The sequence below is a fragment of the Phacochoerus africanus genome, chromosome 10 (assembly GCF_016906955.1).
Source record: "Phacochoerus africanus isolate WHEZ1 chromosome 10, ROS_Pafr_v1, whole genome shotgun sequence".
Lineage (NCBI taxonomy): Eukaryota > Metazoa > Chordata > Mammalia > Artiodactyla > Suidae > Phacochoerus > Phacochoerus africanus.
The window spans coordinates 86,186,785-86,206,276 of record NC_062553.1 but is presented as its reverse complement, the minus strand read 5'-3'; the positions used below and the strand labels follow the sequence as shown (position 1 = coordinate 86,206,276).

The 19,492-nt window shown below is 39.4% G+C and overlaps 1 protein-coding gene across 1 annotated transcript in view; it reads right to left on the bottom strand.

The window, feature by feature from the left end:
- Positions 1-19,492, bottom strand: part of RNF150 (ring finger protein 150) — a 245,253-nt gene that overhangs the window by 78,430 nt on the left and 147,331 nt on the right. The window contains exons 2-4 of the mRNA XM_047797983.1: positions 19,143-19,393; positions 7,912-7,983; positions 6,431-6,513 (exon numbers count right to left, since the gene is read on the bottom strand). Of these exons, the coding sequence (XP_047653939.1) occupies positions 6,431-6,513; positions 7,912-7,983; positions 19,143-19,393 (406 nt within the window). The remainder of the gene's footprint in view (positions 1-6,430; positions 6,514-7,911; positions 7,984-19,142; positions 19,394-19,492) is intronic.

The window sequence follows — 19,492 nt, the reverse complement described above, 5'->3', positions numbered from 1 at the left end:
CCCTCAGCTGGGCAGGCAGGCCCTAAACAGTTAGGGCTGGCCCAGCTCTGCACCAGTATCTTGACCTGTGCATTATATTCAGACAATGCCAGGGTACCGCTAGTTATTTTTGCTTGGAATATTCTTCTTAGCTCTGACTGACTGGAAAACTCTTTCAGTACAACTTCATGGAAAGCAACTAAGCAATTTGAATTCGTAACCTTAGAAACAAAGAAAGAATCCAAAATGTCAGCTAAGGTCTATACACACATAGCTATTTATTGCAGCCTTATTAACAACAGCAAAAAAAAAAAAAAAAAAAGTGTGTGTGTGTGTGTGTGTGTGTATGGGAGGAAGAAGAACTGAAATGTCCTTAAAAATAGTCCAATAAATTATGGCATAGGGGATAATTGAAAGTGATATTGAGAAAGTTTTAAACGTAAGGAAAAGGTTATCAAGAAAGGGCTTAAGGTGACTTAAGAGATGCAGATTTCCAAAAAGATGCCATTAAAAAAAAAGGGGGGGGGGAAGAAAACCAGGAATAAAATATAAAACAGAGTCGTAGAGGAAACTAAAAAATCCCTTTTGGCTATGAGATGGGCTATAGATTCAGCTATTGGTTTTCTATCAACAAACATAGAAAAAAATCTGGAAAGTAGCACAATTTAATATCCACAATATAAAACACCCCCTTGTTCAGGAGAGAGGCAAGTATTCATATGTGAACTGCGAGTCCTCACAATGAAATCAAGAGCAGAAAATTCTAACAGGAACCACCATGGCAAGTTTCCTAAGGTTACTTTTTAAAGTAATTCGGATAAAAACAGTGGCAATTGCCAACTCAGTTCTCTTCTAAGGAACTAATATGAAGTGAGGAGGCTATTGCAGAAAGCTCTGAAAGAATGGGTGGAGATAATGATGTTGTAATAGTAACAGAACAGTAACAGTTCTAATAGTAATGATAAGAATAACACCGTATCAGTGTTGTCATAATAGAAATAATAATAATAATACCAGAAATATGCAGAGTTATCATTCGCTATCAGATTTTTTTTTTTTTTCCTTTGGCCCCCTCCTCCGGCACATGGATGTTTCCAGGCCAGGGATCAAATCTGAGCCAAAGCTGAAACCCACACCACAGCTGCGGCAATGCTGGATCCCTAACCCATTGTGCTGGTCCAGGAATCGAACTGGCACCTCCATAGAGACAAGCCCGATCATTAACCCACTGTGACATGGCAGATTTTAAATCGAACACATAAAAACCAGGTTGTAGCTAGCCAACTTAAACTAGATTCTTGAGTCAAAAGAGAAGTTCCTTCTTTAATATTTTCTTCTGGTAGTAGAAATCAAGCCGAAATTAAAAAACACACACCAAACTCCAGACTGGGGAAAGGAGAGTAACTGTTTAATGGCTACAGAGTTTCCGTTTGGGAAGATGAAGTTGGAGATGGATGGCCCTAATGGTTGCCCAATATACCTCTGAATGTACTTTATGCCACTAAAATAACTTAAACATGGCTAAAGTGATCGGTTTCATGTTATGTACATTTTATCACACACACATACACACACACACACACACACACTCCCTTCCCCCTTCCAGAATTCTTATCAGGTGACCTTGCTCAGGACAAAAGTGAATCCTTCTGTGAAGACTTGAGAAGCCCAACAAGCCAAGGACCTACAGAACTGCTCAGTGACCATGACCTCTGCTCCCAAATACACACAAAGACCTCAGTAAAAGCGCAGGCAGTCTGGACAACACTGCCTCCTCCAGTGTCCTCCAGGAAACTCTGTTTACAAAATGTAACTACAGGAGGTAATTCGCAGCATGGGAATTTTGTTGACAAACCACTTAAAAGGTGAGGACGCAGTTACCAAAGATAATACATTGTGTGTTAGAGGATTTTACTTGTCATCCAACTGTGACAATAATAAGCCAGCAAGACACGCTGCCTCCATGGCATGGCTCACGCACCATTACTAGCCTGCCAAACTCTGTCGTCTGTCTATGAGAAACTGCTTCTGTGTCTCTCTAGTGGGCTGGGATGATGAAATGGGAAGAGCTCATCAGTGGGTTACTAAGAAGTGAGCTAAAGAGACATATTCTTGTTTTGGACCCATTCCTAGTCCCCCTCAGAGGACAATTTTGACGGCCCCATGAAAAGACCCTGATATTTGAGGAACGAGAGCCAACATCCCAGGGTCTTTGGTTGATTTATTCAATCTAGACTTTGATCAGCATCTGCCTATGGAGTCCAAGGCCAAAAGAAGGTCAAAATGAGCCACAAATAACTTCGCACTATTTCTGAATAATTCTTTTAATGTGAAGTGAGAAGAACAGGTATCGATGTTGAAAACAGTAGCCCAAACTTGCAGAAAATAGGCATAGGAAATAAAATGAAATTATAAAAATGTTAGCAGTAGTTACCTGTAAGAGTAGTTACCTGTATGTTAAATATTTATCCATTTTTACAAATTTTCTATAATGAGGATATAATAGCCAAAATGAGCTATTGCTAGAAAATATGAAGACATTTCTTTTTTCTGTGGCATCTTTCTTACTTTCTTTTTTTTGTCTGTACCCACGGTGTGTGGGCCAGGGATGGAACCCACACCACAGCAGCACCCTGAGCCACTCCAGTATCGACATCAGATCCTTAACCCACTGAATTAATTTCCTTGTGCCTGGCAGTAGTTCCTCCAAATTTTTAATTCATTTTGCTATTTTTGTTGCTGATATGACACTCAGTATTGTCATTACTTATTGAAATTCCCACCTCTTCCTCACTAGCCTGATTTCCTTTAGAGCAAGGAATATGCCTTTTATCTTTTCATTGCCTGTACTTCCCATTATTCCTGGCATATGGTTGCTACAAAATAAATGCTTGTTGTTTCAAATAAAGCACTCAGTTACCAAAACAGTTATGGCAAGGGTCTGCTTGTAGCCAAGGAGCTTTTAAATCTTGTAAATTGTGGGGGAGAGTTTGGAAAAAAAGGAAAAGACAGTAGTAGAAACTCCTATCTTCCCAAATTAGTGAGAATGCTTTAGTAATAAGTTAGAGCTAGGAAAAGACCGATTATAGGCATGTAGAGAAAGGATGCATACACTGCTTTGTTTTTTAAAAATGACCAACAAGGACTTCTGCTCTGCCCAAGGAGGTCATGCTGTTTTGGAGACAGTGTTTGCAACTGGGTAGTTAAATAGATTGAAAGGAATAACCACTGAAGGGCAGCATGGACGTCACAGAATAAAAGCCATTGAAGAATCAGAGAGACCAGCTTATTTTCTAGACAAGAGAAAGATAACAGACCTTCGATAAGATATCTTTCATGGCTAAAAATCATAATCCCAAGTGTGGCTGAGTCACAAAAACCAGCCCTAAATATAGTCTGTTGTATGTTTTGGCACAGGTATGCTGCAGCAATACCAAAGTTCCTTGGAAAATAGCTTTGTGGCGTATTAGGACCAAATCCAAACCACAAAAGTTAGAGCCGAGGTGCCCTGCGTGCTGCGGTGGGCCCCTCTCTTACTTTAGTTGCCTGAGTCCAGGCTCACCCAGTGGAGAAGCCTGCCTTCCAGGGCTGGAGAAGGACGCTGAGGAAGAAAGAACTACGGGGAAGAAACGGCACGTGTGTAGGTGCACAACCTAACTTTAATAATCGCCATGACCTCAAAGAAAGAGGAAGGATCATTTTTTATTTTACTTTATTTTTTTGCTTTCTAGGGCCATACTTGTGGCATATGGAAGTTCCCAGAATTGGAGCTATAGCTGGCAGCCTACACCATAGTCACAGCAATGCAGGATCCAAGCCGCGTCTACGACCTACACCACAGCTCACAGCAAGGTCGGGTCCTTAATCCTCTGAGCAAGGCCAGGGATCGAACCCACATCCTCATGAATATTAGCTGGATTGTTTCTACTGCACCACAACAGGAACGCCCAGGAAGGATCACTTCTTAATTTATCCTAATTTTTTCATGTGTTTTTAAAAGAGATGAAGAGGATGGGTTTGAGGTATAGGACAGGGTGATTTTTGGAAAGACACCCTAACTGGCAACCATAGAGAAAAGAGGCACCTCGTGTGTCAAGAGTTAGGAGGCCTCAGAAATGAGTTTGAGAGAGGAAGGATAAAATGCTGGTACATTTTTTGAAACAGTTTTTACTCCAAGGAGGTGCAAAGAATTCTGTGGATGAGTCAGCCTGGAGATGATAGGAAAGAGAGTCCATGAACTTCATAGGAGCAAGGGCTTAATAACACCCCAGAGGAAATTATCTAGCAAAAAGCAAATGCCAGTGCATTTGTTTGATAACATCCATTAGCGCAAACTCTCTGGCCGAAACCAGCAACAGGCATAAAAATATCTGGATTTTAAAAGCCGAACAGAAAAATTGGATGAGCTCTTCAAGAGAGTAAGTATGTGTGGCTGGGCTAAGATCACACAGTAACTATAACCTGCACTTGGTAATGCTTGATGTATTTTTTCATTGAAAGCAGGGTCCACTGGGAGGAAAGAAAAGCCGGTGGATGGTAAGGAACTTGAAGCAAAAGAATTCAGGAATGAGCTGAGACCCAACTGATGATGTCAAAAGGGGAGTCTGAGGCCAAACGGAATGGGACAAGGGCTGGCATAAATAACATGAAAATTCCTAAAGGTTTATTTTTTTGTGGCAAATATTAAAGTGCTATTTTTGTCTTGGTTAATATTTCCAAAAAATATCGCACAAGGAGATCTATATTAATATATCACGACACTCTAAATACTGCTAAAGCAATGCAATTTGTCATTACTAAACACTGGCTAAATGGTCCACACCAGTGGCGTGGGAAATTAAACGGTGGAACATCTATGAATTGGATATTATGCAGCCTCTAGAAATTATATGTAGTAACATGAAATGTACTCATGAAAGAGCTCTAAAGAACAAGCTATTTTACACAATAGGAATGACAGAGCTAAAGTAAGCCTAGATGTAGTTTTTAAAGCAGATTTTCTTAATTACACTTGTAAAGTTCTTTGGATTCCCAGGAAAAAGATGCTATTTAAGTTTAACTGTGAATCTTTTGCATTGGGAGGTGCCTCACAGGGGCTTTGAGCCACCTCCAAAGGAAGGTAAAAGCAAGGACTTTCCTTGTTTACAGGCATGAGGCTCAACAAAACCTTTAATAAAATACTACAGAGAGGAAAGATCAGACCCAAGAGCCTCTCTGTGGTTCACATACTGCCATTCTTGGCCAGAGTTTCTAGAAGCCACCAAGAAAATACCAAGTGTAATGTCTGGACAGAGAATTCATCCACAGTCCTCTTAGGAAGGACACGATGGATTCTCTGCATGTCCTGATTTACGATTTGGTCTTAGAGACAGTCAAGGAAAGCGAATCCCACCGGAGGGCTGCGGCTGGGGCCACCAGGGCACTCTTTCCTCCGGCCTTTTCCCCTCCTGGTCAATCTGTCTAGAGCATTTCAAGCACCATCTGTTCCCCTGGGAACCTCTGCATCTATGTCAGGATCTTGTCTCCTTTTGTCACCTCTTCGTCATTTTGATATTATTAAACTAATTCCTCTAAGGCATATTTCATCTCATTTGTGTGCCTAATAAACAGTTCTTAATGTTGCATTATCTTATGACCAAATGGACTGTTTTATATCCTGGTGGTGTAGCTTTTCTACTTCATTTACTTCATTACTCTAAGAACCTTTAAAGCCCGTATTTCTAAATGAAGACTTTTTAAGGCAGAATTTAATGGTTATCTTTAGGACACTCGTACAGATACAAAAGCACTACAAAAATAAAAGTTTTACATAACTTTAAAATAACTGATTTAATTTTAATGGTATAAAAAGAATCTTGACACCTTAACAGTGCATTTCAGTTAAGGGAAAAGAATTAGGGTTATATTAGAATTACCAGGGGAGTGTTTCCAACTACGCAGGCTGGCATCCTGCCCTAGATTCTAAAGGTGGGGGTGACTGTCCTATTCCCTTCTTGTCAGTGATAAAAAGAAAGGGAAATGGCAGCAGCCTTTGGCTTCCTACTCACTCCTGACCATATTCTGGTGGCTGACCCCTTCATTAAATATTTTTAAGAGCTTATGGCTTTAATTAAAATAGCACTTGTAAAAGTGAGTATGATTCTGAATATTATCCGTTAAAAAAAAAAACAAAAAGCTTGTACTCAGAACTGCATCATTAAACTGTTTCTCATGACATCACAGAAATCCTTCCAAAGAGGATCAGAAAAATATTTCGAATTCACAAGACAAAATGTTTTCAAGGAGAAAGGTCATACAAAGAGAACGAGCATGCTGGTGGTTTCTTACGCAAATACGGAACCGTGTGGACAGACTGACCTTGCAAGGCTGGGCCCAGCAGCTCTGAGCCAGGAAGGCCAGCGGGCCCTCTCCACACATGCCCCAGTCGAAAGCAGGCAGCCAAGTCACTTACCTGCATGGCAGGATCCGGACGACGTCGTTGGGCTTGTACCCTTCAATGCAAACTGCACAGTTGTCAAAATCAGGCTCTGTTTCCTGCAACAGAAGAAGCACAGGTGAGTCTGCTTTCCTAGCCTCAACTCCTGTAAACACATACATAACAAGCCAAAGGAGAGCCTGCCTGGAGCAAGGCTTTCAACTGCCTCAGTGCCAGTTTTCTTAATCAATAATTTACTGTATATTGGCTTAATTTCTGTTCCTTCCAACTTCCCATTTTGGTTTCCTGGTTCCACTGCAAGAGCTGTGGTGAGGAAATCATCATTTAATGTACCATTACTAATACTGCTACTTATTATAATCAAAGGTGAGAAAGAGCATTCATGGAGAATTGTCGGAATAATATTTAATCTATCCATTCCTCGGGAATCTGAGGTATATAACTCTAAAATAGTGGTCCCAGCTTTAAGTACATATATCTTTTTCAATACTTTATAATCTATTATGTAGGTAACAGTCCTTATTCTTTTATTATTCTGAGGAGGAAAAATTAATAAAAATTACTCTAAAGTTAGTGATGCTTTTAAGTGAATGTTATCCTATTAAACTCAATGGCATTTTTATTTAGTTGCACACATAATTAGGGTGATGAATCAATTATTCAGACTAGAGGCAACACCTCATATACATGTAGAGCTGTGAATCTCTTACAATGCCCCAAGGAGCCCCAAATCCACCTACTGCAATCCACTGCTCTGAAATTTCTCCTGGGGAAAATTCTCCTGGGAAGAACAGAGGCCTCTAGGGGCCTGTGGGCCAAGAGTGGCCTGCTTTGTGATCCTTCCTGAAGATATGCTTTTGCTTTTGGCCTCATGTCATCATCCTAAAGCCAGGGCATTCTAGAATGAGTTCTGTTGCAATGACTCTGGGGTTCTAGAAACTTGGTTTCAGAGGGACTAAATATGCTGCTTGCATTTACTGCAGACTTTAAGTGAAGGACACCACTCAGCACATAACACTGTCTTCCTTGCAAGGATTTACGGAAAAACTTTCTCAAGTCAACTTGAGCTGTTTTGTCTTTATCTGGGGGGGACCCTGGAATAAGGTAATTAGATGTGTTTGAATATTGAATATGGTTTCTTTCTTCGCATTGCCTGCTAGAGAGCCCTAACCTAAATTTGGGACCCATTTTTGCTGTTCATTTCAGGTAATGAATTGGTGTACTATTTCACCCTGGCATTATCTATTTTTCCTACACTTACTTTTTAATTTCTTATATTTTCTATCCAACTTCCCTACTGTCCTATTGTGCACATTGCATAAAGTGCTTTAAATTATATTTTAAAATGACGAGTACAATAACAGATGGTTATAGGAGCATTATTAGCATGTAGCCCCCTTTTCATCTTCTTTTCTACACTAGATGCTAGAAAACTCAGGAGCTTCTTTGAATAGCTCCTGAGAGTGATTAAAAAAAAAAAAAAAAGATGCTTTTACCTTGTCACCCTTCTTGATGGTCCTGACCTGGAGCTTGCTGATGGCTTTCTTTGCTGCATCTCCCAGTCGGCGCTGAAAAACCAAAAGCTGCTTGTTAGTAATAAAGACTTGTAATTCTTAACTTTGGGTCTGACGGCCCTCAATAAACCAGGGCAGCTATCTCTGAAATCATGCACGAGTGGCAGGGATATTAAGATGGCCTGAAGAGATGGGGCAGTGACTTCAGTGCAAATTGGCTCTATGCAGTGCAGTCTATTAAAGAGCTCTGTCATGGAGAAAAGCTCTTGGTGCCTGATGCTGAGCAAGGGGACTATGATGTGGAAAGATCCTGCCCCACAGTGATTCCAGCCTAGGTCACATCTATGCAGACTAGCAAAAAAACAAAAACAAAAATAAAAACTCCATATTTTGCCACTCTAGCCACTCAATTCTTTCTTTCTTTCTTTCTTTTTTTTTTTTTTTTTTTTTTTTTTTTTGCTTTTTAGAGCTGTACCTGTGGAACTTGGAGGTTCCCAGGCTAGGGGTCAAATTGGAACTACAGCTGCCCGACCACACCACAGCCACAGTAATGCAGGATCTGAGCCTACACCATAGCTCATGGTAAGAGCCAGATCCTGAACCCACTGAGTGAGGCCAGGAATCGAACCTGCAACCTTATGGTTCCTAGTTGGATTTGTTTTCGATGTGCCATGATGGGAACTCCATAGCCACTCAATTCTTGACATAGAGATCACCAATCTGGAGTAGTTGGAATAATCTTTAACTTCTCTGTTTCACAATCCAGGTTTATTGCTTGCATATTCCTTTCAATCTGGAATTTTCAGCAATTTCCTTTGCTTTTATTGACCCAACCTAGGTTTATCCTTGGTTTGTACAATCCTCTTCCATCACTTTTTACATGCCAATTTCACTTCCTTTGTGTGTAAGTGTGAGTGTGCAGGTGGGAAAATATATAACTCATACATATTCAGTTTAATAAATGACTCTAAAGCAAACACCTGGATAACTGCCATCACCCATGTAAAGAAATGATACATTATGCACTCCTTTCTTTTTATAGAGGAAGTTACTATCCTAATGGGTCCTGTACTAGTGCAATTATAGGGCAACAAGGAAGAGGAGAAGAGGGATTGGGTGGGGAGAGAATTACATTTTCATCCAACAAGGAAAAAAAAACGGTGTGCTTGGGTGCTTGTGAGTTTTCCACATGTTGTAATCTTCTTAGGAATGTACTCTTCTAGTCGATAACAGATGTGTATATGGCAGTGAAACATATTTGAAGGACTAAAAGAAATGGGGCAAACATTTAAACAGAATAACCACTTGCTTTCACTAATTTTGTTCCTTTTGGAAATGACACTCATGCTTCTGTCTTTCCTTTAAAATAGCATATACCAATGAACAGTTTATGTATCCTTAATACCATGCTAAAGATTTATACACAATATCACCTTTATCCTTACAACAACCATAGAAAAAAATATACTATTTCATAGAATGAATTGAGACTAAAAAGAGCTTAAGTAAATTGTTTCATGTCATAGAATTAGTGACAAGGCAGTCAGAATCTGAATAAAATTAGGTTTGACTTTAATACTCAAGCTAAACCACCACTCTGATTTTTCACCAATCACCCAATCAACTGACCAGCCAGGCAGTCAATCACCAACTATCTACCAGATCAGCCAGCAGCTAGCCAGCCAGCCAACCTATGAATCAGCTAGCTAACCAACCAACATCTAGCCTGCAAGCCATTCCCCTAACCAGCCAAGCAACTAACCAACCAGCTGACCAATCAATCAAAATCTGTTAAGTAACTACCATGTGGCATGTCCGTAAGCATTTCCCGGTTAAAGTAAATAGGTAGTAGAGATGTTTGCATTGTTAATTCATTTTTCTCTTTGACATTTTGTCCGTAGTTTCTAAAATAATTGCTAGCATTTTTAACAGAAGAGTTAGCTTCAGTGTTTCCTCAAAGGAGATCTATATACACTTGAGATTTATACAGAAATCTCCATGAGTAGCAAGCTGAGTAAGGCAGCAGGAAAGATAAGAAGAGTCTATAATAATAAATATCAAGGAGGGGGGAGATGAATTGAGAAGAAAAGAAAAGAATCAAGGTGAAAATAAACAGGAGGCACGCTCCTTCCCCTCCTCTTCCTCCAGCTGGTGCCTAACCATCCTTTGGTCTGAGCTCAAACCACTTTCTCAGCAAGCTCTCAGGAGTGAAGACCTTTCGAGTCCAGAGGCTCACAGCACATGTACCTTTGCTTCAAGGTGCTGTCACAACATTTGCAAGTTGATGCTTGTTCTGATGAGCAATTCCTGTTCTGTTTCCTTAAGCGACCTCCCTGGGGGCAGGACTGGGTTTATTTTTGCTTCCCCTGTGTCCCCAGCACCTAGAATGAAGCTGCCTTCAATGACTGATCATTACACACATATCTTGGGTCACTTATCTTGTTCTAGGCACAGCTCTGGGTTTTGAAAAAATGGCAGTGAACACACACACACACACACTCTTTCTCTCTGTAGCTTACTATCTAAGGAAAACTCCATAAAGGGTTGCTGAGTAAATAAAATCTTAAACCAATGGATTTTTTTTTAGATTCCCAGAGTACCAGTCTTTTAAAATTTTTATTAAAGTACAGTTGATTTACAATATTGTGCCAATTTCTGCTATACAGTAAACCAATAGATTTTTTTTTTTAAAGCATGAAAAACAACCTGAGGAGTTCAGCCAGTTAATGGGAAAGCTTATGGAAAACAAAGTAATGCATGTGGCAAGGGAAGCATAGCTTATGTATGCCTCTTTTGTGGAGGAAATGGATAGTGTTCTGGCAGGAGTAGATGAAGGCTAGGAAAGTCTGCCCTGCCTGGGGGGTGGTGGTGGGGAGACAGATGATCTAGATACCTGGAAAATATGGAAAAATTAGCTTCTCAGATATAGATGATAATTACGGGACCATGTAGTACTAGCTTTTTTTTTTCCTTCTATAGGACTTCTGGAATAGCAAAATATAGGGAAAAGCATAAAGTTTAAAAAAATGCTCAACTATTTGCATGCAGCCAAATTTTGTCAGTATAAGCACGTCTATGTTGCTTCCGAAGTGACATGAAAATCAGAAATACTGACTTCTGAATAAAATGATTGTCCCATATCCGACAATTTCCACACTCGTATTATTGGATGTCCAAAATGCAATAATGAGATGAGGACATGAACATTCTTAATGGCCCAAATAAGGTAGCTGTAGCTTCTGTAGTTGGTCTCTTTTGTCTCTTGAGTTTTGAACTTTCCCCCATATAAATGTGAGGCACAACGACAGGCCTTGCTCAAACCAAGTCTTGTATGTAGACTGAATAGAGAATAGGGATTGGAACCAGAGGTCTTATCACAAAGCACTCTTCCTTTTGTGGTTCTTAGAAATGCACAGTGATGTGATGCCAACGGATGCCCGAGGGACCACCTCGGGTTTGTATGGGCCTGTTGTTTTGGGTAGGAAGTCCTTTCCTTTCTCTGGGATGCACCTATAGATTTTCTCTAACTCAACTAGATCCAAATCATACTATACTTTTCGCTAAAAACGGTCAGGAGCTGGGCCACCCTGGTAATTAGATTTACACATCGATTTGATTGAAACAGGTAGAAGAACATATTTACCAAGGTTATGGATTCCTTGACAAGAACAAAGATAAACAGCTTTCTTGAACATAAACACAGAGCCTCTTATTAAAAGAATAAAATCCTACATAAATGCCAACAGGAGAGTAAACAATGACAGCCTCCGATTCAACCCAAGATGTATAATAAAGTTATCTTCTAGGTGTTCAAGAAACTGAGAAAAATAAGACCCTTTCCTCATGTTCCCTTGTGTGTTAAAAACAGACAGGCAGTGAAGATGATAAAGAACAGGAATAAAGATGTCAAAACATAGCATCCAATTGAGTTTCTGTTCCTCCTGTCTCATTTGGTTGAGTAATTCTGTGGCATAGTTGCCCCTTTCTTCTGACAGCTATATTTTATAATCATGACTATCATTGTCATCCCATGGCCATATGGAAAAATAACTAAGTGTTCCTATGTTCTAGGTGAAGGGAGGACGTTATAGACGTAGACAGAGTTGGTCCCAATTGTCTGAAGGCTCATGTGGCCACAAGTGACTCGGACGCTTCCCTCACTTGCTCTAATACATAATGACGATGCTCCCATGGCTGCCTGATGGGACAGGAGTCATGGCACAGCCAGTCCAATCAATTGCTATGATGCAGATCACCCCTCCATATATCTTGAAAGATGGAAACAAGCAAGACTAGTCCAACAGCCATGGTGACCCCACAGGGCAAAGACTTAAATTTGTTTGTACACGCATGATAGGAGGCAAAAATAGCAGGGTTATTTTTTTTTTTTTTTTTTTTTTTTTTGTGGGAGGTGTGGCAGAGAGGAAGGCAATGGTTTGGGAGATAGAAAATCCAGCCTTGAGTCCTATTTCTGTCACTCACGGACTGTGTGACTTTGGCCCAGTCACTTAAATATTTTGGGCCTTAGTTTCCCTTCTTAGTCATGTCAAGTATGTGAAGTCATGCCATTTCAAGCTTTACCAGCTCATAATTTTCATCTATACAGAAGAGAACTGGGAAGCAAAGATCCTGTGTGACCTGAATTACAGAAACATAGCAAATCAATGACTAATTACATCACTCAATAATTGCCCTCTGTCCCCTGAGGGCCCTGCATTTTCTCTAGCACATCCATCGGGGACTATTTTTGTTCTCACTCTTTTTTTTTGTCTTTTTTGTCTTTTTAGGGCCGCACTTGCAGCATATAGAGGTTCCCAGGCTAGGGGTCCAATCGGAGCTGTAGCCTCCAGCCTACGCCACAGCCACAGCCACATGGGATCCAAGCCGAGTCTGAGACTTACACCACAGCTCACAGCAATGCCAGATCCTTAACCCACTGAAGGAGGCCTGGGATCAAACCTATGTCTTCATGGATGCTGGTCAGGTTCGTTAACCACTGAGGCATGATGGGAACTCCTGTTCTCACTCTTAAGGAAACAAGCATCTCTGCCTTCAGATCCTCTTTCTTTTTCTTCTTCTTCTTCTTCTTTTTTTTTTTTTTGGCCGCTCCAGTGGCATGTGAAAGTTCTCAGGCCAGGGACTGAACCCTTGCCTCAGCAGCAACCTGAGCTGTCATAGTGACAACACCGGATCCCTAACCCACTGCATCACAAGGGAACTCCTCTACTCACTTTTAAGGGGTCCCTTCTCTCCTGGCCTCCCGACTTGTATACTGAAATATCTACTTAGCATCTCCATGTAGGTATGTAATAGGCTTCTGAAATGTAACATCTTCATACCCAAATTCTGGTTTCCCTTGCCCCTCTGGATCTCATCTTCTGCTTTTCTCATTTCAGTTAATGCTGTAGGAGCCGGCCTCATTGCACCCCTGATTCTTATCCTTCCCTCCTGTACGATAACCATGTGATCATTATCTTTTGCCTTTTTTTTTTTTTTTTTTTTTTTTTTTAGAGCCACACTCGCAGCACATGGTTCCCAGGCTAGGGGTGTAATTGGGGCTACAGCTGCCGGCCTACGCCAGAGCCATAGCAATGCCAGATCCGAGCGGCATCTGTGACCTACACCACAGCTCATGGCCACGCCGGATCCTAAACCCACTGAGTGAGGCCAGGGATCAAACCTGCAACCTGATGGTTCCTAGTCGGATTTGTTCCCGCTGTGCCATGACAGGAACTCCAACCATGTGATTATTATCTAAATGGGAACACTTGTGGGAGTAAAATGGTGGGTTATTAATAATTAGGCTGGTATTGCAGGTATAACCTAGGATATTGCTTTTATATCATACATCAAATCCATAGGATTTTAAAATGCCCTAATTTGACCCCCATCTGGCTTCTCCACCTCACTTCCTCTAGTCCAAACCCATCACCTGTTATCTTAACTCCTGTACAGCCCTCCAAATGGGCTCATACCTGTTTTTAGGTATATTGTTGGTTGATGTAACTACAACATATGTTGTGGGAACTTGTGTATGTAATAAATGCAGGAAGGAACTTTTCTTATTTATAGACATAGAAACTTCTGGAAGCACAGAAAGGGAAGTGCTAAGAGTTGTTACTTCTGGGGAGAGCTGGAGGAAGGGAAGTTGACAAAGAGAGTCTGAGGTGGGAAGAACACTTACTTTTAAATGAATGCTCTTTTATTTCACCTGTTTTTTTGTTTTTGTTTTTGTTTTTTGTAGTGTGCATACATTGTAATTGTTAATTAAAACACACTGCTGTATGGGAAATTATTCTCCAAAAATGCCACATTCGTTCTCTGGAGTCCATTTACATGCTTTCCTTTTCCCATAACTGAGGGGGAAAAAAAATCCCATTTTGTTTCAAAGCATGTCATCTAGGCCATAAAGCCTATATCCAGACTTAGCTATATGTAGGTTATATAAGGGCTATTTAAACCCACTAAAGGCAATTCAGTTAACAACCCTCTCTGATAACCTATCAGGCATATTTAGTCATTAGATGCTTTCACCAAGCCTATGAGATGACCTATGACCATTCCCACTTTACATGTGAGGAAACTAGGCATACAGCAGTGAAGACCTGCACAAGATCATACCACTAGGAATTGCCAGAGCAAAGATTTCAATCCAGGCCTGCCTGACTCCAAAACTGTCTTTAACTGTGTTCTTTCTTACACTGGCACTACCTTGCTATAGTTGCTTTAGGAAACATGGCACAGCAGCCAAATCTCCCTTTCCACTTTAAGCTGTAGCCCTCATTCTGCATGCCATCATCTAAAAGACCTGCTGTGAGGTAATGGAAGGAACATCTGGCAAATCTTACTCTGTGGGAAACTGCATTGAAATGATCTGAAAGGGCTAATGATCATGTAAGATGACGGTGACATTCCTCTAAGTAGAATCCGCACCAAGCCAAGCAGAGACTGAGGTGCCCTTCTGGCTAATTCAAATTCAGTCTCTCTATCACATACCTGAATGGTTAGATACAAGAACAATGTAACATAAATGTCTTTGATATTCCATTTCAGGCTGTGAGCCTACATCTAAGCCCACTGCTCTTTCTGAAGGGCCAATAATGCTTACATAAAAATAAAGAGACAAAAGACCTGTACTTTGAAAACTATAAGATGCTAATGAAAGAAATCAAAGATGACAAAAATAGATGGAAAGATATACCATGCTCTTGGGTTGGAAGGATCAATATTATCAAAATGACTATACTATCCAATGCAATCTACAGATTTAATGCAATCCTTATCAAATTACCAATGATATTCCTCACAGAACTAGAAAAATATTTTAAAATTAATATGGAAATGCAAGAGCCAAAGCAATATTGAAAAAGAAAAATGGAACTGGAGAGATCAAGCTTCCTAATTTTGGACTATACTACAAAGCTATAATAATAAAAACAGTATGGTACTGGCACAAAAACAGAAATATAGAGCAGTGGAACAGGACAGAAAGCCCAGAAATAAATCCAAGCACCTATGGTCAACTAATATATGACAAAGGAGGCAAGTGGAGGATAGACTCTTCAATAAGTGGTACTAGGAAAACTGGACAGTTATATGTGTAAAAGAATGAAATTAGAACATTCTCTAACACCATACACAAAAATAAACTCAAAATGGATTAAAGACTTAAATGTAATGCCAGATACTATAAAACCCCTAGAGGAAAATACAGGCAGAACGCTCTTTGACATAAATTGTGGCACTGTCTTATTTGATCCACCTCCTAGAATAATGATGATAAACACAAAAATAAACCAATGGGGCCTAATTAAACTCAAAAACTTTTGCACAGTAAAGGAAACCATTTAAAAAAAAAAGAAAAGACAACCCACAGAAAGGGAGAAAATCTCTGCAAATGATGCAACTAACAAGGGCTTATCTCCAAAATATATAAACAACACCTATAACTCAATGACAAAAGAACAAACAACCTGATCAAAAAATGGACATATGACGTAAATAGACATTTCTCCAAAGAAGACATATAAATGGACAACAGGCACATGGAAAAATGCTCAACATCACTAATTATTAGAGAAACTCAAATTAAAAATACAATGTGGTACCAACTCACACTGGTCAGAATATCCATCATTAATTAGTCAACAAATAACAAATTCTGGAGAGGGTGTGGAAAAAGGATAAACATCCTTCACTGCTGGCGAGAAAGTAAATTAGCACAATGACTATGGTAAACAGAATGGAGGTACCTCAAAAAACTAAATATAGAACTACCATATGATTCAGCAATCCCACTCCTAGGCATATATCTGCACAAAACACTCATTCTAAAAGATATATGCAGCCCTATGTTCATTGCAGCACTACTCACAATAGCCAACACATAGAAACAACCTAAATATCTATTGATGGATGAATGGATTAAGAAGATGTGGTACATATACACAATGGAATACTACTCTACCATAAAAAGGACAAAATAATGTCATTTGTAGCAACATGGATGAACTAGAGATTCTCATAAGTCAGAAAGAGAAAGAAAAATACATATGATATCACTTATATATGGAATCTAAAATATGGCACAAATGATCCTGTCTACAAAACAAAGTCAGACAGTTGAGTAAAGGGAAAACATGTACTATGATTCAACATCAAAAGGTTATAAACTCCTTCTAAAGTATTCTATAAATTAAAAAACAAGCTGAAGTGATTCCAATTCATATAAACATGAAAAAAGTGAAGATAGAGTGATAAAAGAAGATTAGCACGAACAGATCTGAGATATTATGGTGCTAAAACATTCAAATTAGTATGGTATTGGAATATGAATAGACAGATTAAAGCTACATTTTGGAGAACATGGAAATAGAACCAAATACATATGGGTCGTTAATATATGCTAAACAGGGCTTCCACATATGAGAGGGAAAAGCTTAATTATTCAGTAAATACCAGTTAAAAAACTGATAGGCAATCTGAAAAAAAAAATGTTGGCTCTATACCCAATCCTTCACATTGAAATAAGTTCTCTATAGATTAAAGTTTTAATCATCAAAGTGAGATTAAAAAAAGAAGTGGGTGAAAGCATGAGAGGCTGTTTTTCTACAGTCTTGGGTCATAGAAAATCTTAATATATAAAACTCGGGACCTAAACAGAAATTGATAAATTCAGTTATGTAATACCCCAGAGTTTCAACATGGCCAAAAGCACCAAAGACAATGAAAAACTGGGAGGAATAAAAAATGGAATCTGTAGGATTCACACAAAAAAGGTTAACTGCTTTGACTAGATCTTTGCCATCAATAAGAAGTAACCAACAACTCAAATGAAAAGTGGTCTAAGAATATAAGCGGATAACGAGATCCTGCTGTATAGCACTGGGAACTATATCTAGTCACTTATGATGGAGCATGATGGAGGATACTGGGAGAAAAAGAATGTATATGTGTATGTGTGACTGGGTCACCTTGCTGTACAGTAGAAAGTTGACAGAACACTGTCAACAAGCTATAATGGAAAAAATAAAAATCACTTAAAATAAAACAAATATAAGCAGATATTTCATTGAAAAAAATTAAAGCTTTCTATTACACTTGAGATTATGTCAATATGTGGTAAGAAAAATGTGATACTATTTTAAACTTATTAAATCACATACAACAAAGAGCTGTAACATTCATTTGGTGAGGATATGAGGAAAGGGTAATTGTCTGTTACTAGGATATTGTATATGCTGGAATAAGCAGTATCAAACATACTAATTCACAAATGTTCTTTTTATTAGTATAAAAAGTATTACTACATTGTTGGTTAATGTATAGATAAATTGGTTCAACCTTTACGGCAGACAATTTGGCAATAGCTAGTATAGTTTAAAATGCACATACCATTGCCTTAGCTTCCAGAATTTACCATACAGATATACCCACAAATGTGCTCAGTGCCGCGTGTACATGCTAGTGTGTGTTTCTTCTGCTTCGTTTTTTGGTAAGAGAAAACATATCCGTCACTAAGGGCTGGGTAAGTAAATGCGGTATATGCAGAAAATAGATCGTTATACAGGCATATCTCATTTTCTCGTGCTTCACAGATGTTGTGTTTTTTCCAGAACTGAAGGTCTGTGGCAACCCTGCATTGAGCAAGTCTATCAGTGCCATTTTTCCAACAGCATGTCCTCATTTGGTGTCTCTGGGTCACATTGTGGTAATTCTCCCATTACCGCAAACTTTTTCATTATTAACTGTATTTGTCATGGTGATCTGTGATCAGTCATCTTTGACATTACTCTCGTGAAAAGATTGACTGCCTGAAGGCTCAGATTACAGTTAGGATATTTTTTTAGCAATATTTTAAAATGAAGGTATGTATATTTCTTTTTAAGACATAATGCTATTACACTATGACCGATAAATTGCAGTAGAGTGTAAACTCAACTTTTATATGCACTGGGACACCAACAAATTCCTGTTAACTTGCCTTATTGAGATATTTGATTTTTGTGGTGCTATGAAGCCAAACCTGCAATATCTCCCAGGTCTGCCTATACAGTCATTAGAAATGAGAAGGCAGACTGTTAATATGAATTGATCTCCAAGATGAAGTGAGAAATAATGGTACAGAGTTAAGTGTGCTATCATTGTTTAAACACACACACACACAGTTTGTAAGCACATAAAATATCCCTGAAAGAGAAGATATTTCAGGGAAAGGAACTGCGTAACCGAGGAAGAGACGTGGGAAAGCAATTACTTTTTATTGTATACCACTTTATACATATTGCATTTTGTACTCTGTTCCCAAATTAATTGCTTTTGAAAATATCTTTTATTTGTTGCCCCCTTCTATTCACAAGGAGGAAATCCTGGCTCCTTCCAAATTATGTGGACACTATTAGCATAATCTCAGCTCCCTTCCTCTTTCTCCCTTTAGTTTTGTGCCTAAATAAATGAATAATTGTCCTCAACATGAGCAACAGGAATGCCAGACAAAAGCATACCCGTGTTACAAACCAGTGCTAGCAAAGCCCCAAACTAGATGTATTTGGAAATCTCTCCGGCAAATGTTATCAGTGTTTCTCCTGAGTGGGGGCATCATCGGTAATTTGGTTTTTGTCTTGGTACCTTCTGAGATTCCCAAAGTTTACAGCTTCGTATGTCTTCAGTTTGCAATAATCAATGTAGTTTTTCCTTAACTTTTTCCAACTCACCTGATTCCTGTCCCTGGCGTTTGCATATCGAAACCTCTGGATATAATAAAAGACCAGCCACGCGAGGGAAATGATCATCAGGACGATGAAGGAGATGGAGACGAACACGACCGAAGTGCGGCTCACGTATTTCTGCAAGTTCCGGGTTCCAATGGTGATGTACATGGTCACGGTGATGTTTCTCTCCAGCAGGCTGACTATCTCCTTCCCTTTGGGCTCAGGGATCATTATTGCCACGATGTCTTCGACACCTGGTGTGAGGGGACAAAGAGGGTGAGGGGATGAGAGCAAGAGAAAAATCACAATGAAAATGTCTGGACACAATAACGCCCCAAATAATGACACTTCTT